The sequence below is a fragment of the Podarcis raffonei genome, chromosome 4 (genome assembly GCF_027172205.1).
Source record: "Podarcis raffonei isolate rPodRaf1 chromosome 4, rPodRaf1.pri, whole genome shotgun sequence".
Taxonomy (NCBI): Eukaryota; Metazoa; Chordata; class Lepidosauria; order Squamata; family Lacertidae; genus Podarcis; species Podarcis raffonei.
Genome location: NC_070605.1, coordinates 87,253,159 through 87,277,185, shown reverse-complemented (window position 1 = coordinate 87,277,185; position 24,027 = coordinate 87,253,159). Strand labels below are relative to the sequence as shown.

The following is a 24,027-nucleotide window of genomic DNA, read 5'->3' as shown; positions in this document are numbered from 1 at the left end:
ACACCATGGAGAAAGATTCTAGTTCAGCCTTGTTCTTGTTGCACTGGATGGGCACACTTTTTTTTTCACACCAGAGAGCTTTAAAAAATGTGATTCATCCCATCGTCTGAAGTGAGATGGTGTGTTCTGCCATTCCCATTCCCATCTTATAGTTCTGCATGTGTGGACCCAGGCTATTCTTTGCAGATAAATATGTGGCGAAGGAAAACATTGACTTGGAATCCTTTTTTTTTTAATATCACTTTTTGATACCAAGCATGGAGACTTCTTTGCAATCAATCTCTCCAAGAAACATGCATAAACTTTTCTTTCATATGGCTACCGATGCCACTTCAAATATGGTAGATTTTCTTAATGGAGAATCTATCTGATAAAAGATGAGTGTCCTCATAAGACAGCAGTCTTGTGAACACAATAAGTAAATATGGAATGGTTATTGTGAAAATAGGTTTCGATTATTATTCTGAACAGTCTTTCTCCCTGTTTTCCTTGTTAATATACTTGTCTCCTAGTTTAAAAGCATCCCTGGAGGTGCTGTCCGTGTAGACTGGGCAAACACTTTCAGTCATTGTTGTTGCCGTGTTGATTCACTGCAGTGCTCCCTGGAATTTTCAATCATATTTATTTCTCATTTGAACTACTTGTTTGATTTGGCTTTTTCAGGATATTCAGCCTATTGCCCTTTAGTTCTCTTGGAATGATACTTTTTGCACAAGCTTACTATTTTCTAACTCAAGTTATTTTGGGAAATCATGGTTAAACATTTGTATTGTACAGAGACATTGTAGAAGCATAGGCTCATTAAAATGGAAAGTGTTCCTTCTGCTTGTTAAATGCCCTGGGATTTTGTTGCTGTAATTCATTATGACGGGAATACAATCAAGGAGATGGTTTAAATGTAGTTCATGGTTTTATTATTACTTTGGTTTCCCATCTTTTATATTACCGTAAATAAGCGGTGTGTAGGAGAACTCTTTGGGCAGGAAGAGGAAGGGCAGCATTGAGAGGCCTGCAAGTCCCCAAAAGGAGGCAAAGCTTCAAAATGATGCAGACATTTATTGAAATGCATTGTATACATTTCTGAGCCAAAGAAATTTCTATTCCATTTACATTGCCTGAATAAATGATAAAATGGCTTGACTGAATCGTCACAATGTGGAATAGAAATCTTTGAAGAAGGAGATCGCTTATTTACTTGAATCTAATACGCCATTGAATCTAATGCACACCTCAATTTTCAGAACCTTGAAACCGAAAAAGTATTTGCTGGTGAATTTAAATGCGCCATAGAATCTAATGCACACCTTAATTTTTGCAACTTCTTTTGGCAAAAAAAGGTGAGCATTAGATTCAAGTAAATACAGCATGATGGACATTATTTTGTAATGAATTTCTGCACTTGCCTGTTTTGGTCCTCCTTTCTTTTTTAACTTCCTGAGAGGATTTGTTTTCTTCCTATATTCTAAAAGTTTTTGGTCTCCTGTTTTCTTAGTTTTTCTCACATTTTTCATGTCATTTGGATTCTTTATACATAGTTCATAGTTTAATATATAAGCAAGTTGCATGGATGACCCATTCATTTTGCTCCCAGGGAACAGCATTAAAAACTGTTATGTTTGGAAAATATAATGTTGCAGGTAAGCGACTAGTAGTTGGATCTGTTCTTTGCTGTTTGCACCACTTTTATAAAATGTTATGCAAAAGAATACAAAGATAAAGTGTGTACAACTGAATGTTGCTGAGTGGGCAGAGTTTGTAGCTCAGAACTGGGGTATACATTTATAACTTTCATTAGGCTTCTGAAACTTGATTTCTGGAAATATTTGCTCAGATGGCTAAACAAATTATGATGCTATGCCATATTGGCAACAAGATTCTTGTCAACAAGTCAATTAAAAAATGGTAAATGTTGTATGTAAATAGTTCGAATGAGTTTGAGCTATATAAAAACTGGAAGAATGTCTGTAATTGACAAGAGAGCTAAACTTCCATTTTTTAAATGACTTCTTTTTTAAAGCTTTTTAATCTTGTACCGTGTAATTGTGTAAACTCTCCAGCCTCGAAAGGTTTGCTGAGTAACTGCAAAATACCGTGATTTTTAACAAGTGTGTGTTGCAGTCTAGCTTGGTTTTGAAACATTTGAAGCAGATGTAAGCTTCTGAACTTGATGCATCCAGGGGAATCATGACACGGGAAGCTTCGTATGGTAAAGGTTTTAAAGGGTACACAACAAGGGACATCATCATGGCAACCAGCCCCTACAAGGTCTTTCGTTATCATTCCAGCACCATTGTTGGCTCACCTTCCTCTTTACTCAACTTGATTTTCATGCTTGAGTCAGACTGTTGAATTTCTGAGAAGCTCACATTTTTTTATTTATCTTTAAGATTTCCTATGCACCCTTCATTGTAAGGTCCCAGGATGGGTTACAACAATAAAATGCAAAATTATGAAAACAGATAAAGCAATTGCAATGATAATGTATGTAAACTGTTCCAAACAGAAGAGAACAATGTAAATTCAACAGAGGAGGAGGTGGTTTCCAGAAGATAAAACAGTAGAACAGACTCCCATGAGAGGTGGTGGAGTCTGCTTCCTTGGAGGTTTTTATGCAGAAGTTGGTTGGCCATCTGTCATGTATGATTTAGTTGAGAGTCCAGCATTGCTGGGGTTGGACTAAATGACCCTTGGGGTCCCTTCCAGCTTTACAATTCTATGATTCTATGAAACATTAATTCAGTGGCCATATACTGTGCAGAATATATATTAGATGTATGAATTCCTGAAATGCTTAGAAATTTTAATGTACGTAATACTGGTAGGGGACCTTTCACTGTTAACTTTGAAATTTTCAACCTTTTTGAGTCCATAGCTCCCTTGACCAACTCCATTTTTCTGCTGCACCCCTGTGGGGCTCAGGAGCCCAGTTATGTCACCCCTTTCTCGCAGAACTGGCAGCCTCTTACCCTTTTTTGAACACCCTCCGTTGTGGAGTGTTTCCTCAACCTCCTCTTACCTGTCCTTGGGAGTCCTCCTGGCAGTCACTACTGCCACCCCTGGTCTCTGAGCTCCCCCCCCCCAGCCCCAAAGAGAGGTGTCTCCTCACACTGCCTCACAGGGGCCTGGGAAGAGGATGCCCCCAGCCTTGGTGGCCCAACGGAGACTGGCCAGAGGTGAACATGAGGCCAGCACCTTACTCACTTTGGGAGGCAGCAATAGCAGCAGCGGGTGCTGCTGGGTCTGTGTGGTGGAAAGGCTCCCTTTCAGAACCAGACAGTCAACTCCTCGGCAGGCCTTGCACACAGCAAGCACAAGAAAGGCAGAACCGTGCCTGCCTGCCAGGCCTCCCACTTGTCTGTCCATTCCTAACAGCAAGGACCTGGCGGCCTGGCTGGCTGAGCTCCCTCGCCTGCTTGCTTGCTCCAAGGCTGCCTCAGCATCTGGCAATCAGCACCCCCTGACCAGTCCCTGAGACACCATTCGCCTGGGGAGCTAGTAGCCAGGGCTGCTGCAACAAACAGCTGTGAAAGCCCTTGGGAGGCAGACACATGAGAAGGCATCAGAGGAGGGAGGGGAGGAAAGAGGGATTGAGGCCAGTGTTGCCTGTGTCACATCTGACCTTCTTTCAAGGCACCCCAGGGTGCCATGGCACACTGGTTGAAAACCACTGCTTTAAGGTATCCTATACCATATTTCACAAACTTCAGTTACCGTATTTTTCGCCCTATAGGACGCACTTTTTCCCCTCCAAAAATGAAGGGGAAATGTGTGTGCGTCCTATGGGGCGAATGCAGGCTTTCGCTGAAGCCTGGAGAGCGAGAGGGGTCGGTGCGCACCCCTCTCGCTCTCCAGGCTTCAGGAAGCTATCCGCAAGCCTTGGGAGCCCGCGGGAGTTCCCCCCGGGCTCCCTAGGCTTGCAGATAGCAACCTGTTCTGGGGTCGGGGGAAGCTCTGGCTTCCCCCGCCCCAGCCCTGCGCCTGGGGGGGGGGGAATAATTTTTTTTCTTTATTTCCCCCCTCCCCCAAAACTAGGTGCGCCCTATGGGCCGGAAAATACGGTACTTGGTACTCAATCACTGTATTGTTACTATTTTTAAGTGCCTCAAAATGGTGGGGTGTAGCTAGCTAAGTTCTTTTGGTAGACCCATTGAAATTTAATGTACCTATTAATTTCAGTGGCTCTATTCTCAGTACAACAACAACAAATTATATTATTTGTATGTCGCCTGTCTGATTGGGTTGTCCCACCACTCTGGGTGGCAAGATACACCTTGTATCTTGTTTTTAAGAATGGGAAGTGCTTATGTTTAATATTATGTTCGGTGTTTTTTCTAATCTCTGTGCAAGTGACCAACTGTTTTGTCTTGAAGAACATGATGGATAAGGAATATTTAAAATAGTGTAAAGTTAATTTTTAATTTAAAAGAACATCCAGTCTTGCAAAGACCATTGATGCTTTCAGGTGTTCCCAGTTTCCTTGAACCATCTCTTTAAGACTACTTTGATCATGACATTCAGAGAACATTACTTGTTTAGATGGAATATCACACTCCTCCACAGAGAGACTGAAATTAGTCTCCTTTAGATAGATGCACAATGATGAAACAAGTTAGTAAAGTTTCAGCTGAACCCTATGCCAGTCGTGTATCACACCTACACCTTAAGGATACTCTAGTTGGATAAGTATGGTAAATTTGAAGATGACGCGTATGAGCATATTGAAAAGCCTAGATCTCCCTTTATCTGGAACTCTAAAGCAATTTGGTGGTAAACGTGTGGAATGTTATTGACCCTGCCCTGATACCATTTGTGGTGGTGTTAAAGGAAGTGAATGTCTTGGGATCATGTTGACTTCTTGGACTTTATCGTGCAGCTTTTATGGTTTCTCAGTTACTACAGTAGTGGCAGAACTGATATCAAAAGTTGTAAAAGTAAAAACCTTGATTTTTCCACAATTTAATCCTCACAGAAACAACCTATGGCAATTTATACTTCACCATAGTGGTTTTTTTAAATAGAACTGTATTATAACAAGCTAAATACATACAAATATCAATATATAACAGTATTCCACAACCTTTCATCATTGAGGACTATTTGCAACATTGAATTGTGGAAGAACCCAAAAGTTTTATGAATGCTTTTTCAGTGCTGTTGGGGTGCATTTAACCCCACTTGTCAACGGATGGTTAAGAAAGAAGTGACAATGTGATTGTCCTTGAGACAACTTTTGGTTAGCCATGAAATGCTTTTATGTTTAGTATTAGCCGGTTCTCTTTTTCTCTGTGTCATACCTCATCAGCTAATTACATATAGTCTGCAGAACAGTAACTAATGGCTAGAAGCCCAGTAATTATCATTGATAAAATGAACATCACAATGGTAAAACTATTCCAATGAAACTTCACCCACCTTTTTTTTAAATAAGTAAGAACAGCAGAGGCCACAATTCCTTTACTAACTAGCAAAATGTTACAGGCAGTGACCATAATGCGTGGGGATTCTGTTCTTGCCCCCCTGTACATGTCGGCGGAGCATATATTAGCCAGTCCTGTTCTGCCCCGCCCCCATCCCACATCCAAAAGCTCCCAAGTGTTGGCAATTACACATCGGTTGAATGCTCCTAAAATGGTCATGCCTGTATTTTAATGATTGGGGCAAAGGGGATTTAATACTTTGCAGAAAGCCTGGCTGAAGGGTACACAATGCCCAGCATTTTGGGTCAACCTTACACATTTTGACCCTGTCACTGAAGGCTGGGTAACCCTTGTTAAGGGATGGGAACAGCCATGAGCACAACAGTGGTCCAAAATGCAGTGAAGCAAAACAAATTGATGAAACTCATAGACTGGCTTTTTCAGTAGAAGTTGACACGATTCATTTTATATAGCACACATCAATGCAAAATGAAAGTGTAAAGATACGGAACACCCTGGGCATATTGCACCAGCTCGAGTTAACTTTTTAGGATATCTTCATTACTGACAGCAGTCTTGTTTTGCTCCTTTTACAGATGTGATGCAGACCCATCAGCTCTAGCTAAGTATGTTCTTGCTTTGGTAAAGAAGGATAAAAGTGAGAAAGAACTGAGGGCATTATGTGTTGATCAGTTGGATGTGTTTCTTCAAAAGGGTAAGCTCTTGTAAATATATCACTGACTTGTTCTGAATTCTGACTCCATCTTGAATTAATTGTATATGATTATTATTGCATCCTGGGCTGAATGGCTCTGCATTAAATAGAACAATAAAGTATGCAACCCAACAGATTTGTTGATTCAAAGAAATAAAGTAGTGTATAACATGTAAGAGACATTACAGATACTCAAATCCTGTTGTAGAAAATAAATGCATCATATGTTTCACTCTTGGAAGCTCTGAATCCTTTTGAGTGGTTATTGGATCATCATCTAGAATTAAGTATTAGAAATACTAAGAATTAAATAGTAGATGCCTTAGATATATAAAAAATACAGTCGTACCTGGGAAGTTGAACGGAATCCGTTCCAGAAGTCTGTTTGACTTCCAAAATGTTCAGAAATCAAGCTGTGGCTTCTGATAGGCTGCAGGAAGCTCCTGCGGAACCCGCGTCGGGCATTCGGGTTCCAAAGAACACTCACAAACTGGAATACTGACGTCTGAGTTTGCAGCGTTCGGGAGCCAAAACGGTCTACTCGTAAGGTGTTTGACTTCTGAGGTATGACTGTAAATATAATAAATCAAATGCTTTCAATTACAGAGCACTCCCCAGGCATTTTTAGAAACCCAAACATTTTGTGATTTTGAATGAATAGTGCAATCTGTGAGTTTGTTTCTGTCACACCAAAAATTGGATGTAGTCAACCCAAAGTTGTGTTTTAGTCTACCATCTTGATTCAAAATGGCTCCTGGCATCCAAACATTGACGGAGACTATCACCCCCACCTTGGGCATTCTTCTACCAAGTTTGGTGACAGTATATCAAGAAGCAACCTATAGAGAACAGACGAACAAAACTTTCCAAAGTGCATAGTAGATATACTTCTCTCCTCTGTGCTCTGCTTGCCAGAACTGCTCTTTTCCCATGTGCTGTCTATAAAGAGTGTGCCAACACTTGAGGAGGCAGATGAATGCCTGATCCTGCTTTTCTCAAGATTGAAAGCTCCAGGGATGGGTTTTGGGGATAGCACTGTGCCATTGATGGGAAAGGGTTGGTTTTACTGTAGGTCTTCTCTACTGCCTACAGTTGTCATGTACTCCAAGCAAACAGAAGAGTGACCATTTGCTCAACCAATGCAAAATGGCTAATTGAATTCTGAGTAATACTAGCCATAGAAATTGTTTGTCAAGTGTTACCTTTGGATCTTGTTTTAGAGACCCAGATATTCGTAGAAAAACTTTTTGATGCTGTGAATACAAAGAGCTATCTACCTCCACCGGAGCAGCCGACATCGGGAAGCCTGAAATCAGACTTTTTTCAGCATCAGGAAAAAGAAACTAAGAAGGAAGAGGTAGGCATCAGTCATGCATCCTCTTCTTAATGCGTATCTTGCAATTTCCGTCTGTATGCTTAATCTGTTTTCAGTTACAATGCATTTAAATGCCAATTTCTTAAAGCTCAATACTTTTGATAGGTGATTGTTGAGGATAAACTTCACTTGGTGAAGTTAATACATGATATAGTGAACCTTAGAGAATGAAGCTATGGGTGTTACTATTGGATCGAGGGTGTGAGACTAGTATTTACAGGTGCAATATTTGTTTGGAGAACCCTGAGCAAGAGTGGATTATCACATATACTCGTATTTTTCGCTCTATAAGACGCACCAGACGACAAGACGCACCTAGTTTTTGGAGGAGGAAAACAAGAAAAAAAAATATTCTGAATCTCAGAAGCCAGAACAGCAAGAGGGATCACTGCGCAGTGAAAGCAGCAATCCCTCTTGCTGTTCTGGCTTCTGGGATAGCTGCGCAGCCTGCATTCGCTCCATAAGACGCGCACACATTTTCCCTTACTTTTTAGGAGGGGAAAAGTGAGTCTTACAGAGCAAAAAATACAGTATGTCTAAAAACCCTTATTTGTTGTATTATTCATTATTATTATGTTTATTAAATTTCTACACCGCCCTTCATCCAAAGTTCACAGAGCGATTTGCAATTTAAAAACACAAAAGGACATACCATGGTAGCAAACAAAAGCAATACCTCCCAGTTTAAAAGGCCATTGATTGTTAATTAACCCAAGGAATGGGAGAAGTGGATTTTTTTGCCTGATGCCTCTTCTAAACTTCAAATTCTCATGTCAAAGCATCTTCTTTGTTACAAAGATGTGCAGTTCTGAGGGCTGAGGTTGGCATAGAATTCTTGAGAAGGGTTTTGAAATGGTTCTATTTTGTTTGGTTGCTGGATGTTTTTCTGGGTGCTGTACTCTTGTCTCATTTTCATTTTCCTTCTTTATCAAGGTCATTAAAGAGGAAGAGCGAGAGAAAAAGTTTTCTAGAAGGCTAAACCATAGTCCCCCTCAGTCAAGTTCACGCTATCGAGAAACCAGGTGATCATGTATTCTGTCCCTTGTAGTAAAAACTAGGAGAGGTTATTTAATAAAGTTCTCATGCTGTTGTTTTTTACTGGCTTTGCCTTCCTTTTTCATGTATAAATGTTTTGAGCATGTATAAATGTTTTGAGCAAACATTGTTTGCCGTAATAGCAGTTTGAAACAAATTATATGGTAAGGATACAAAGGTATAAATGAGCAAGTCTCCCATGTGTAATACATACAGAGCACAATCCAAATTTTGTAGTTTTTAATGTAGTTTTTATAGATACATAAGGGAGTGTGCTTTCAAACATAGCTATCTCCTTCCACCTGACAGTTTTGAAGTTAAAGAGCACCTTAGTGAATTTTGTATTAGAAAATTGTCAACCTCTGAATTTTCCTACAACTCTGCATCATCAGTGTTTTTTACACCCACTTAAACGGATGGTGATTGTCTTGAGTCAATATACATTTTGTATGATAAATTGGGGAAAATGCACAACACCTGCATCTGCAGGAAAGCACCCAACTATGCACAGATTATTGCATTTGAATTAGGTTTTGCCTTTGGTATGCATCCATTTTTCATGGAACCAATTCCTGCCTTGGCTACCGCTTAGAATGTCTGAGCTCATGAAGGTCTAGGCTGCATATTAAACAGTGGAAATATAAGCCACTTTACAATACATTGCTGGGTTATTTGAAGTATTCGCTCCCCTTTCATTTGCTTTGTTTTCTCTTGTAAGAGTCTTCTTCGGGGCGGACTTTTTTCTCTGCTCCTGTGTTTCCAATGAGAGGAGGAGGGTGTCTGCTGTGCAGCTCGAAAATTGGATTGTTCTAGGTGCATTTTGTGACATGGAATGTCATTAGTGTGATCAGCTTCTCCGCTCTGGGTGCAGTACTGCACCTGAGATTTCAGATTAAAACTTCAGAATGGAAGGAAAGGAGGACTTTTTTCTGCCTCCCCACTTCCAGCTACTCTCTGAAGACTGGAGAAGAGACCTGTGAAAAATGAGCATAATATTTTAGCTGCAGTTCATTCATTTTCAGCTTTGTATTCTTGTTATCTAAGGGACGCGGGTGGTGCTGTGGGTTAAACCACAGAGCCTAGGATTTGCCGATCAGAAGGTCGGCGGTTCGAATCCCCACGACGGGGTGAGCTCCCGTTGCTTGGTCCCTGCTCCTGCCAACCTAGCAGTTCTAAAGCACGTCAAAGTGCAAGTAGATAAATAGGTACTGCTCTGGCGGGAAGGTAAACAGTGTTTCTGTGTGCTGCGCTGGTTCGCCAGAAGCGGCGTAGTCATGCTGACCACATGACCCGGAAGCTGTCTGCGGACAAATGCCGGCTCCCTCAGCCAATAAAGTGAGATGAGCGCCGCAACCCCAGAGTCGGCCACGACTGGACCTAATGGTCAGGGGTCCCTTTACCTTATTCTTGTTATAAAACAGCGCGCTGAGACATTCCGTTGATGCGCCCATGACCTAGGTTTAAGGTGTCATGGAGCTCCTAGCTTTCCTATCTCAGTTTCTTACACTGGCACTGTGCTATTGGTATTCCAGTTTGCTTCTAATATGCAGTAACAGAGCTTCATGTCCTTGAGCTCAGAAACTCAAATGGCATAGCATGTTCTTGCATCGATGGGGAGTTCATGGTGGGGGGGGGGATAGGAGTGTAAGTTAAAGCTGGGCGATACCGCCTTTCAACATCACAATGTATCACCAGCCAAACATTACAATATAGTAATGCATCGCAATGATGGAAAATGGGGGGGGGGGAACAAGCTACATCGACCCCTGGTGCCTCATGAGTGCTGGCAGCAGAGGGACTCCAGAGCGGTGCTGGTTTCACTCATGATATACCGCTCAGAAAGATGCCATTGTGCTCTGGCCCTCAGACCAGTCCTGGGCGATGTATTGATACCGGAACAAGCCCCCAAACCAGGGCTTTTTTTTCAACTGGAACTCACCGGGACTTAGTTCCACCACCTCTTTGGTGGGTGCCATTGTCATTATAAACGAACAAGGAACGTGTTCCTGGTGAGTTCCAGCACCTCTCTTTCTAGAAAAATAGCACTGCCCCAAACTATATAGCTTTTAAAATGGCCAGTGGTAGGTGATAACTGATGCTGGTTCAAAGTTTGTTTTGCCCAGAATTGGCACTTAAAATACTGTTTGTGTTCATTTTAAAAATATTTTCACTGATTCTGATACAAATGGTTACACTCTTATATTTGGTATGAATTTTCTGTTTAGAGCCTAGAATTTATTTCTGTGTAACAATCCAAAATATTTAGAAGCAGGGATGAAAGAAAGAAAGAGGAGCGTTCTCGCAAGAGAGACTACGACCGGAATCCCCCGCGAAGAGAGTCCTATAGAGACCGCTACAACAGAAGAAGGGGGCGGAGCCGGAGCTACAGCAGGAGTCGCAGTAGAAGCTGGAGCAAGGAGAGGTTGCGGGATCGAGACCGCGACAGGAGCAGGAGTCGAAGTAGAAGTAGAACAAGGAGCAGAGGTGAGCGATGCTCTGCACATGCTGACTTGCAACATTGCAATTCTTTTTGTAAACTGCTTTAAAGGTTTTTGTTGTTTTTTTTACAATCAAGCAGTATATAAACATAAATAAATGAATGAATAAGTGTAGGACTGTCTCCAAACTACAAATTGGTACTCTGTAGAAAATGAATGTTTTCAGAGAAGCGGACACGGAGCAATGGATCCAAACTACAAGAAAGAAGATTCCACCTAAACATTAGGAAGAACTTCCTGACAGTAAGAGCTATTCGACAGTGGAATTTGCTGCCAAGGAGTGTGGTGGAGTCTCCTTCTTTGGAGGTCTTTAAGCAGAGGCTTGACAACCATATGTCAGGAGTGCTCTGATGGTGTTTCCTGCTTGGCAGGGGGTTGGACTCGATGGCCCTTGTGGTCTCTTCCAACTCTATGATTCTAGGTTTGGATGGATAAGACTTGCTTACCGGAGACTTTTCAATATATGTGGTTAGATATCATTTGATAAATTCAGATGATCATTCATGTTCTGTCCAATGCCGGACATTGCAAAAGTCTGAGGATACCGCTGAGAAGAGAGGAATCATATGTGCTGCCTTGGGATCCTCAAAGGAGAGGCAGGATATAAAGTAGGAATAAATATATATGATTATGTTTATGCTCTAGAAAAGCTATGAAGATTTCTTTTGAAAGTACCAGGACAATAATATACAAATACGCCACACAAGTGTGTTCTAAGACACATACGTTTTAAGTACAGTTCCATCCTGTGGATATATACTTAGAAGTTTAACCATGGTGTTTGATGGTGTTTGTTCTCATGCATTGGATGAGCAGACACATTCTTGTTGCTTTCCTTCGCATGTTTTTTCCACACTCTGTACACTAGAGGTGCAAAGGAGCAATTGAACTGAGAAAAACTATATATTTGAATGGTCTTTCTTCTGGTTCACTTGCCCGTTTCTTCCCGTGGTGAGATTATTGGGGAAGAAGAGCACACACATGGGGCCTCCTCCAGATCTCTCTCTGGGTGAAATCTGATGAAATGACATCATAAGAAGTTATTGGGTTTGATACTTCATTTGTCCCACAATAAAGGGCTTTATTTATGTGTTTCAGTATTTAAGACACTTAGCCAATTGTATTTTGTAAATGTGATTTGAGATTGCCATTGGCTGTCCTACATGCTTTCAGATCAATAAACCAGCTGGGATTGGGAGTTTTTTTTAGTTTTAAAAATGTTCATCAGTTTGCGTAATACTTATCTTACTGACATAATGTGGATACCTTGTTCTTCTTTGCAGAAAGGGATATAGGGAAACCAAAATATGACTTGGACAGAACAGAGCCATTAGAAAACAACTATACTCCTGTTTCTTCTGTAACAAACATTTCATCCAGCCATTACCCTGCCCCTACACTAAGTAGCACTATAACGGTTATCGCTCCTGCTCACCATGGAAATAATACTACTGAAAGTTGGTCAGATTTTCATGAAGAACAATTAGACCACAATTCCTATGGGAGACCTCCACTGCCAAAGAAACGTTGCAGAGACTATGATGGTAAGAACAAAAAACGAGTTATCTATCCCATTGCCTTGCTGAGCATTGATGACAATAACCATTATATCTTCCAGACATTTTAAATTTTTTCTTCTAAACTATTTCTTATCCTCAGTATTTCGTATTTCATTTTATTGTTTTACAAGTGAAACATAAAAAGTAAAAATGGGTGGAGCTTTCTTTGCGATTGAAGGTTTATGAACTCAATTCCGAAACTGAACGGAAAGCTATTAATTTGCACTGCTCAGAACATCCTGGTAACGTACTGTTTTAACTTTTCAGAAAAGGGTTTCTGTATGAGAGGAGATATGTGTCCATTTGATCATGGAAGTGACCCTGTAGTTGTAGAAGATGTGAACCTTCCAGGCATACTGCCTTTTCCAGCACAGCCCCCGGTTGTTGAAGGACCACCCCCTCCAGGACTTCCTCCACCGCCTCCTATTCTTACTCCTCCTCCTGTAAACCTTAGACCGCCTGTTCCACCTCCAGGCCCTTTGCCACCCAGCCTTCCACCTGTTACAGGTAGGATGTACCTTTTAAATTTCAAAATAACGTTCTGTACTATGTTGAAACCCATTAAAACACTGTTCAGATACAATGTTTCTAAACCAAATTGGGGGAAATGCCTGTTTTCTTAAAAATGAGGAAGAAGACAAGAAAATATCTTGCGGCATGGAGTTCCATAACTGGATTTCCGTTACTGAGAAGTCCCTAGGTTTTGCAGCAACTTGATACATCTTAAAGCACAAGGGCCTCAGCAAACCAAGCACAGAAGGTCTCACTGCCTGGGAGAGGGAAAATATAGAAAGTAGCGTACTTTTAGGTATAATGGTGCAGATCTCGTAAGCTTTAAAGGTCAAAATTGGCACATTTATTAAATTTGCATTCAGACCAGCTGTATCTCTAAGGATGAGTGTTTATATTGTCTCTATTACCTGTTGCATTTAAAATTCTGGTGGCCAAAGTTTGAACTAATTGTGGTTCAGGCACCAAGCTGAAATCTAACCAACCAAGCACTACTACTCTTTCCTTTTACTCCTCACCTTACACTACTAGGGAACAGCATGCTACTATTTTTACGGTGAACCTACATAGTACGGCAAGCAGCTTCCCTGGTGACTGTACACTTGTTAAACATTGGTTAAAACATCCAGGACCTTTATTTACATACTGAGGATAGCCTTAATTAAACAGCCAGAAGCTAAACAGCGAGTTCTTCTATCCCTATGTCTGCCTTTATGCTGCTGTCTACCTCTGAAGATCCATAGTGCTGTCAATGGTCAGGATATTATATTTTGTGCTGTATGTGGTTGCTTTTTTCTTTTCACTTTTGGTATTAAATTATTTCTGGTTTTGGCAGGACCACCACCTCCTCTCCCACCTTTGCAACCCTCTGGTATGGATGCTCCCCCAAATTCTGCAACTAGTTCTGTTCCTACGGTTGTAACAACCGGTATTCATCACCAGCCACTGCCTGCTCCACCCTCTCTTTTTACAGGTGCAGTACTAGAATATTTACTCATGATAAAGAAAGTCTTATTATCCTTAGAGAGATGCAGTGGACAATTGGAGTGTAATAGATTTCATCATCTGGTAGAAACTTGTCATTGTCAAAGAATAAAACTGTAGAATGTCGTTTTACACTCGACAGCAGGATCAAAAGCATTGCAAAATTAGTTCCGAGCCCCATGAAACATGAAATGTATTTTTTGCAAGCAGCCAACTTCTTGCAGCAAACTACTTTTGAAACTCATGGGGCTTAAGCAGTTTGTAAATTTTTTTAAATTTTGTTTTTGCAAATTTATGAATGCTTCATAGCCTGAAGCCATCCAAGTGGTGTACAACAGGATAAAAAGAAGATAAAATCTACAAAATACGAAATATGTCATGGGGATCAGATGTTCATATTCAAAACAGAATTATTATTTTTTAAATCCACTGAGCTAGTACAGGCTCCACAGAGGAGCCAAAGCAGCTCTTTGGATCCTGGCAAAGATTGTCCAGAGGAAAGGAAGGTTTTGATCTGTCCATTACAGATAGTTTTAGCTTCATAGATATGGAGAGTATTGTATAGACTGCCTTGTTTGAATTTGGAGCTATGTAACCCATTCTGTATTGTAATGTAACTAGACAACTTTATCTTTAACAGAAACATACGACACAGATGGCTATAATCCTGAAGCACCAAGTATAACTATCACTTCAAGGCCCATGTATAGACACAGAGTGCATGCCCAAAGACCAAATTTGATAGGACTTACATCAGGGGATATGGACCTGCCACCAAGAGGTATCATGAAAGATTTATTGATCTATGTTCTCAAGACTCGTCTTCACCTTGTTTTATTATGCGGTACTAGGAATAATTGCCTGGGTGTGTGTGTGTTATGTTTTCTGCCATTTTGAAATCTGCTAGGAGCAAGATGTTTTCCAAGCTCTGCTGCCTAACCAACTTGTGATGTTAGAATAAAACATATTGATAATACAGGACTTGTTTGACAGCGACATGCTCATTATGGAAGCCTCTGTTCATAGCGAAAATGTTGCTTTTGTAAATTTTTTAGCTGAATGTTGGTTTAATGCTATTGTGATATTTTATTATTGTATGTATGAGTTTTACCTATTTTATTGATGCTTTTATATTTGTAAGATGTCTTGGGGCCTCCCATGCTGCCCAAAGGCAGATTTTAAAAGCTTGCTTAATATATCATTTGAACATACCTTTTTGCTATGTCACATCTTTTATCTGATTTAAGGAAGTATTTATGCAGTTATGAAATGTTAACAATATCTTCTCTAAAGTAGAGAAAATAACAAATCAAGATTTTGTGTGTGTGTATGTTTGTTTTTGACTGGTATTCTACTGTGGAGAAGCTAATCCCATACTGTTCTGCACATGTACATAAACCATCCAAAATAATAGATGTGTTTGCATTGATAAAAGTGGACAAGTCCCACTTTACAAGTTCATTATCTGATTTTAAAAATGCACCAAAAAAGAAAAATTAAAATTAAATGGTTCGTGGGGAGGGAGAGAGATATCAGCTAATGCATGATGAGACCTGGTCTTCTGATCATTGCTATGAAACATAATTGTGTGTTTTTGAAAACTTGGAAGAGTCAGTACTTAGGGCACTAGAAATGGTATAGCTGCTTCAGGATACTATAAAACGACCATGTTACATATATGATTGGTGCAAATGATGTTTGACCTTCATCTTGCTTTACTATAAATTGGCTTAAAGAGTTGTGGGGAACTAAAGCGTTTTGGTTCACTTTGCAATACACCACACAGTACAGAATGGTACTCCTTTAATTCTTTCTGCGCATGCCAAAACTCCTCATTTTTCTGGTGGACTGGTTTGGTTCCCTGGCTTGCAGCTTGAATCACCTGAGGCCAGGGCAGTTTGCTCAGAAAGATGTTTAGGGGAGCTGTACTTTTACCAGTTTGGGGGCCAACAAGACTTGCCTAAACTCAGGGTACCAACGGAAGGCATGGTTGGATCTGAAAAAGAAGGGTAAATTTGTGTGGGAGGAAGAGAGACTAGTTGGCAAAGCTACAAGGTTCTCCTGAACTACCCATGTTATATTTGTACTGTGTGTCTATGACAGCCCCCCATCTCTTGTCTAGCTTCTTTTTCAAAAATATTGGAAAATATCAAAGGCATCCCTTTCGGGCTCAAGTCATAAGCCATCTGCTAAATATCTAAGAGTTGAAAATAAATCTTGCTTTCTGGGCAATGTATTCTATAGTTGCCCTGTGGGGTTTCTTGCACTTCCTTTTGAAGCATCTGGTTTTGGTATCTGTTGGAGACCAATGCTGAACCAAAGGGACCTTGGGTTTGAAGAAGTATACCACTTAGTATGTTCCAAAAATGCAATAAGTCAGCTGATGGTAATAAGGAGAGAAAATCCTACTATAAAATGCACAGACAAACATCTTTTAAAAATTAATCAGTGTACTCTTCTCTTCCACACAGAAAAACCTCCTAATAAAAGCAGCATGAGGATAGTGGTGGATTCTGAGTCCCGAAAAAGAACTATTGGTGCAGGTGATGGAGTTCCAGCAAAGAAGAATTGGTTTGACAAGTGAGTAGTTGCTAGATGTGTTAACTGCATACTAATGCCTGAACTATGAAATGTGTTTCAAGTTTGCTTTTCCAGTGTTCAAATTTCCAAACCATTCAAGATAGTCCAATTAAAATTTCTGTTTTTGGTTTGGAGTATCCCCCTCTCTGTGATATGGTTGTTTGTCACAGGTTGTTTTGTGTAGTAGTCAACACTTAACTTGTCCGTACACCTGTACAATCAGGTGTGTAAATTGTGTTATACAGCCTTTCAATTGATTCCCCATCACTCTGTGTTTTTAGATTATGGGGGAGAGGACTTTCATCCTTTTAAGTCTTGAGCATTTGGTTTCCATGATTAAGTCTGGTTCAACATGGCATGACATTGTAGTAAATTAGTATATGCAAACCCTGGTTGGCCTATGAGGGAGTCACACTGCTCTGAGTGCCAATTATACAGGCACAAATGAATGGATACCTACAGCTTGTAGCAGGAAGGGCAACATATGTACATATCTGCAAATTAAGGAAATTCAGACATTTTTAACCTTAAATTCTAAAGTGGACAAAGCTTGTGATCTTAAGAGGCTTTCGGCGTTGGATTACTGAAAATTTCAGAGCACCCTCCCACCCAGATCTGCCCAGATCTGGTGAGTTGATGCAAGTGTTTTAAAGGGGATCAGCTCCCAGAATAACTGGTGTTTCTTCTCCCTCCCTGCTTACCTTTTAAAGAGACATTTTGTGCATCCACACTGCAAACTCAAACCATTGGGAGGCCTTTGCCTACAATGAGGGAGGTCTGCAACATCCTGTGGCCCCTTAGCCGTGTGGCCAAGGGAACATAGGGTTGCTACCTTTGGTAGTTGTTTGGTGTCAATATGTGCACTCCTTCCACTCTCGTGTTTTATTTTTTGCATTTCTAAAAAGCCCTTCTCAGGGCAGTTAACAAAATAGTAAGAATTGCAGAACAGCGATTAAAAACATATGTAAGCATTTGTTCAGCTGCAACAATTTCCTTATCTCAGCAGACCAGATGTCTTGTTAGACTCCACATCTGTCTCCCGAAGAGACAGGAGCGTCTTCAGTTGACACCAGAACATTTCCTAAAAAGTAGCTTTAGACTTGTTTTCACTGAAATTCCACATCTTACCTGTCTGTGCCGTTGCAAATTAACGTACTACTAGTAGCTCAAGTCAGTCCCCAACTCATTGTTTTATTGCAGGCAAAACTTTAATAGAACAAGCAGTCCTGCTTTCCAGAAGAAGGTGCAATTTGGAAATGAAAATACTAAACTTGAATTGAGGAAAGTTCCTCCAGAGCTTAACAATATCAGCAAACTAAATGAGCACTTCAGCAAATTTGGAAATTTAGTAAACTTGCAGGTAGGTGGTATCATTGACTTTTTCATTTCTCATTATTAGAGCCTAGATCATGAGGGTGCTTTTTCTAACAGGGTGGCAACCTTTGACCTTCCAGATGTTGTTAGACTCTCATCAGACCTCACCTGTGTAGTCAGTGGTCAAGGATGATTAAAAAACTGTAGTCTAGCAACATCAGGTGGGATCTAGGTTAGCAACCCCTGCTTTATAAGGATGAGCTGAAAATTCTTTGATTTAGTCCACTTTACCATTAATAAAACAGCCAAGTATAAATGGTTATGCTTTCTGCACTCATCCTACTTCCTTAGCCCCGTTGCCTTTCTCTCCTGCTGTAGTTTGTCTCCTTACTTTTGGCCACTACTGCCATCCCTTAGAGCAAAGGTCTTTGTGATTGTGCAGAGACATGAAGCATGATTGGTCTAGGGATGCTGATGTCACAAAATCGCCATATTTTACATATTCAGATAGCCTTGCAGTGGTTTTCTACACTGCTGTTCCTAAAAGAAAGGAGCTCTGCACACATCAAATTATTATACAGAAGGATGTGCGGAGGCAAGTGTGACCATGTTGTTGTTTTCACCCTCTGGAAAATAATGTTCTGTCATCCCCTCCACCAATATATAGTAAAAAAGAGGGCCTGAAATTAGAAGAAGAGGAGTTTGGATTTGATATCCCGCCTTTCACTCCCCTTCAGGAGTCTCAAAGCGGCTAACATTCTCCTTTCCCTTCCTCCCCCACAACAAACACTCTGTGAGGTGAGTGGGGCTGAGAGACTTCAAAGAAGTGTGACTGGCCCAAGGTCACCCAGCAGCTGCATGTGGAGGAGCGGAGACGCGAACCCGGTTCCCCAGATTACGAGACTACTGCTCTTAACCACTACACCACACTGGCTCCTATTTATAGGAAGGCTACTATTTATATTTATATATATTTATATATATATTTATAGAAAGGCTACTATTTATATTTATATATATTTATATATATATTTATATTTATAGAAAGGCTACTATTTATAAAGTACTAATGCACATTTTGGACAGAGTTTGTACATTTAGAAATGGTGTTCCAAGTGCATTACAGTGAAACCTTGTTTGTCGAATGTAGTCCTTTCTGGAAGCCCGCTCGGCTTCCAAAATATTCGACAACCGAAGCGCTGCTTGTGATGGGTTGCAGGAGCTTCCTGCACTCAAGTGGAAGCCGCATTGGACATTTGGCTTCTGAAAAACATTTGAAACCCGGAACACTTCCGGGTTTTCGCCTTTTGAGAGCCGAAGCGTTCCAAAATGGAGGCGTTTGGGAACCGAGGTTTGACTGTATTAATAGCTATTCTTGTATCTCCGTTCTCTCTTGCTACTTACTCCCCGCTTCCCTATCCAATTCCTGTTGCCTGCTTAGATTATAGCTGTAGGTATCGTTGAGGCAGGACACATTTTGCTTTGAGGCAGGACCCATTTGCTAGCACGTTGGCAGTTTGAGGTTAGTTTTCCCAGTTTTCCCAAGTGATGTGGCTGAATGGGGACAGCAAGCCTGTGTGTTATTATTTCTGCTCTTATTCTTGGCTTTTCTTGAAAACCATAGGTTGCTTATCAGGGAGATCCAGAAGGTGCCCTTATCCAGTTTGCTACCCATGAGGAGGCAAAGAAAGCTATATCGAGCACAGAAGCAGTATTAAATAATCGCTTCATCAAAGTCTATTGGCATAGAGAAGGCAGTGCTCCACCAATGTCAACTTCAGTACAGAAGGTAAAGGGGTAGAAGAAACCTGGTTTTAATTTTGTTTATTTTTTAAATCCACGTAAATATACATTAGTTTTCATGCACATATGCATTTATGTATACTTGTGTTTATTTATGCAGAAACACCCTACCCTTGAGGAGGCCTCAGGGGTAATGTTGGAAGGTTAGCAGTGGTTATTCATTTAATATCTGATGTGCTACAAACACAAGATAGCAGCCTGGCTCAGATGTAATTTAGTGGTTGCATTTGCACATAACTCCAAGCCATGGTTTGTTCAACAACCCCGAGTAATCTCATAGATGAACAAATGAGCCATGGCTTGCTAGCTTTTCCATCTGCTTTTGCATTCTTCCTTTGTAGCCTGGCAAGTACCTGGGGTAGCGTAGCTAACTAAACCATGGATAAGCAAGGCTGTTCAGGCATAATACCAAACTATAGTTAAAACAAGCCAACAAAAAATCATGGCTTCACATCAGGGCTTGTTGCTAGAAGACCATGATTAGCCTACAGGACTGGGTTCAGTTCAAATGTTCAAACAAGCCACACTATTTAAACAAACAATGGGTTAGCTTTATGTTCCAAAGAGTCCAGTGTTTCAGAAATTAGTCTGCATGAGCCTTAGGTTTGCATGCTTCTCCTTCATGAAAGGAGATTATTTTTCACCTTATGCTTTAGAACTACACTTCCTAGTGACATCGGAATGAAGAATTCTGATTTATTCCAACAATGGTTAGTAAAAACAAACTGTCAGACTGTTTAGACTTTGAAGTAATTCATTTTTAGACTTAGAATTTACTCTTGTACTGCAGCCTTGTAAACAATTGCACTGAAATATAAATGCTCCTGCAAAAGTATTTGATGCTTAGCTTAGGAGATTTCTTCAGCAGATGAATACTTGTAGTTTAGAAAGCAATGGAAGAATGAGAACATCTGCACTTAAACATTTAAAAATGGTATTGGGGGTGAAAAGTTCATTTTGAAATGTTCATGTGCTGCTATAAAAATCTGCTTTTCTTTTTAAGGTAATGCAGCCTTTAGCTCAACAGCCCATTTTACCTGTTGTGAAGCAGTCTGTCAAGGAACGATTAGGTCCAGTACCTGCCAGTAACATTGAGCCTGCTGAAGCTCAGAGTGCCAGTACAGAAGCTGTTCAGGTGGGTATAATATTTGTTTTCCAAAATATTAAGAGATCTGTAAAACTAAACTGAAATTTTCTCTTTGATAAAGGGTTCTATTTAGCAGAAATTGGTGGCCTTTATTTAATAAACATACTGAAATTTATAGATGGGTTTTCCCCCTAATACAGACTACTGGTAAAAAAATCATGTTTCAATTTGTGGACCAGGTTATAGGCTCTTTAAAAAACTCCCTTTCACAGTCCTAGATGATAGCTGACATAATCCCCTTGTGATAAACTATTTTGTCAAAGATGAATGATCTGTCTTTTATGCTGCTGGTTGCGTAATATTAAAAGTCTTGATACAAAATACACATCATACCAATATTGGAAAATGTCAATTATTTTACATGCAAAACTTTAAGCAAAGTTCTTTATGTGGAAAAATATGGGCAAAGCAATTTTTATTTTCTGTTTTTATGGAACTATGGAAAGCAATGTCATTTTGTCACATGTTTTAGGGAGATTGAGGTAGTGACGTGGCACTGCTATTTTATTGTGATATATGCATGCTAATTCCTAATTCCAGTAGAAGATTATCTAATGGTTTGCCCTCTAAAGAAAATGCAGAGAGCACACTGTTGAGTTGACAAATTGTATTCACGTTTGTTAAATCAGTTTGCAATCTGTCTTCATGCAGTTCTTGGTATATTATCCAAACAAGAACTACTGCACAGCTTCAGCCTGGGTGGGGAAAACCATATGACCTTAGTTGAAGGAAAGGGGGTTGGTTCATCGATGCCCTGATGCATTCTTCTTCATCCTAGCCTCTCCACATCCGCTTTTGCAAGCTTTGTTGCTGCATCTCATTGGCCTGCTCTTCCCAAGCATTTTGTAGCATGGCTTCCAAACTGCTGACATCTCTCTGCCAACCCTCAAGGTCCTGCAAAGCTACAGGGTCTTGTGATAATGCAGGAGGATGTGTTACCATGTGCTCTGACAACTTTTCACTACCTTGACCTCCTTGTTGCTGGGATAGGCAGCTGCCATGCCAGCAATGGAGCTCCTGAATCCTACCATATCCAGCAAAAGGTGGGGGGACAGATTCTTGAACCTGTTGGCCATGACTGCTAAAGTGGTCTCCTTACTCGCGTACACTGCAAGCACCTTTTCTTTCAACTTCCTGGAGGCTATACTAGATCCATATCTCCGGCCTACCTACCAACCAGGCCAGCCTTTCTAACTGAACTTAAAAGAATATTTGAAAATTCAGAAGCTTAAGAAATAATGGCTTTGCTTATAACTTCAGTTAAAGTGAGAAATGCCTGTGTTTAGTTTAAAAATACATCATCACAAACTATTTTTTAAATTGTTTTTCCTAGAATGTAACAAAACTGTCTGTGAAGGAAAGGCTGGGCTTTGTACCTAAACCACCTACTCCAGCCACTGAAAAGGTAAGGAAATAATCGTTGAACTGTCACATAGCAATAATATCACATGCACACTTAGCATAGGTGCTTCTAATGTCCATTAAACATGTGAATGCAAAATGATTGCATGCTTCTTCTTCTTCTTCCTCTCCTTCTCCTCTTCCTCCTCCTCCTCCTCCTCCTTCCACTGAATAGAACTCTGCAGTGAATTGAACACAACTAAACCTTGCTGACAAAGTTAAGATGAAATAAAGTTTTCAGTATATATAGGCGTCTTCATGAAGCCTAAATGATTGTGGTTTGGGCAGTAGCTTGCATGACAGGGTTGTTATTTGTAATACTAAATTGAGATTGGGCCTGTGAATGAAGAGTGGACAGAATTATGGTCCATTGGAAATGGCCTCTGAGATCTGGTGACAGGCATCCCTTACCGTGATTCTACTACTTTGGAGGTCTAGGATATTCAGTAAGAGTTGGAACTGCATGGGTGAGCTGCCTTCTTCCTGAAAACTCTGAATGTTCCTAGTGAGTGAGGGGTAGCTTCTGCTGAGTTCTGCTTTTTGCTTTTGGTGTTGCTTTTGCTGTTGCCTTACTACTTGCCCAGTCTGCTTGGGTGCATGACCTGCGTCTCGCAGGATTGAGATGCTGCTCCCTTCTAGAGCTCTTCTGTTCTGCTTGGTGAAAACTGCATGATAGAAAGGGGAAAGAGAGGTTGTCTGGAATGGGTGCAGCATCTTCTTCTACTGCTGCCCTTGGATTGTGGACTTAGCTTCTTGCCTTTGCTGAATCAATGTATGTGAAATGTGCTTCAGGATCATTTGACTTGGATAAAATTGCTCACACTTAGTGCTATAAGCTTTCTGAAAGCTAGCTGAAAGCCCTGTTTACGTCTTACTTTGTTTATGTCTTACATTGTAGAGCAAGGAGCAGGGCTATGCTTTTAGGCCTCCCCACAGCATTGTGTGTTTTTCCTTCTCCCCACAAATGTAGTGCTATGTGTGGTTGTGTTAACGGACAGCCCAGTGTGCAAACTCTTGCTCACGAGTAGTGGCTCCACATGAACAGGGCACCTCCATGATCAGGTGTCCTGATTGAGTGCATCAGGAACTCAACATGTTGGGCTTTTTGTTCATACAACATTTGATGGTTTTTGAGGAGTGGGGAAAGGCTCAGGTCATGCTAAGAACACAGCCCAGCTGCTTGTTCTAAATACTTATGCCCTACTTACAAGTAACGTGTGAATAGGGTCAGTGTTGCAGAAAAGGGGGTGGGAAAGTAATTTAGGTTATGCATGTTTGTGAATGCTTAAAATAGATTTGACAGCCTAGAATTCATTTCTAGTGCCTGTTAAAGGAATATTTTGAAAATGGTTTCCTTCTATAGGTGTTATCTACTTCGACTTTGACCTAGCTTCGATATGCATATAAACAAACTGCTTGACGTGGTAGCATTGCTTCTGTATTTGATGACGCGCAATACAAAATAAGACTGGTTCTGATTTTTTTATTTGTGAATCCTTTCGTTTGTGACACAGTGTGAGGCAAGAGAGTTAACACCTCCCCCCCCCCTTCCCCGCGTGTGGGTTGGGTGACGAATAAGATCTGTGCTAAGTTTATGGAGTGTATTTCTGAGACTTGTTTCTTAGACCGTAATATTCAGTACTGCATGGCAAAACTCTCTTGAAGCAGAGAAATGTTTAAAAACAATTT

The 24,027-nt window shown here is 40.6% G+C and overlaps 1 protein-coding gene across 2 annotated transcripts in view; it reads left to right on the top strand.

Annotated features, from left to right (window-relative positions):
- RBM26 (RNA binding motif protein 26) overlaps positions 1-24,027 on the top strand; it is a 45,857-nt gene that overhangs the window by 5,251 nt on the left and 16,579 nt on the right. For both annotated transcript variants that reach the window (XM_053384544.1, XM_053384543.1), the window contains exons 2-14: positions 6,014-6,132; positions 7,353-7,489; positions 8,441-8,529; positions 10,809-11,026; positions 12,324-12,584; positions 12,867-13,106; positions 13,945-14,082; positions 14,734-14,874; positions 16,565-16,673; positions 17,874-18,033; positions 19,612-19,776; positions 20,794-20,925; positions 22,271-22,342. In XM_053384544.1, the coding sequence (XP_053240519.1) occupies positions 6,014-6,132; positions 7,353-7,489; positions 8,441-8,529; positions 10,809-11,026; positions 12,324-12,584; positions 12,867-13,106; positions 13,945-14,082; positions 14,734-14,874; positions 16,565-16,673; positions 17,874-18,033; positions 19,612-19,776; positions 20,794-20,925; positions 22,271-22,342 (1,981 nt within the window). The remainder of the gene's footprint in view (positions 1-6,013; positions 6,133-7,352; positions 7,490-8,440; positions 8,530-10,808; positions 11,027-12,323; positions 12,585-12,866; positions 13,107-13,944; positions 14,083-14,733; positions 14,875-16,564; positions 16,674-17,873; positions 18,034-19,611; positions 19,777-20,793; positions 20,926-22,270; positions 22,343-24,027) is intronic.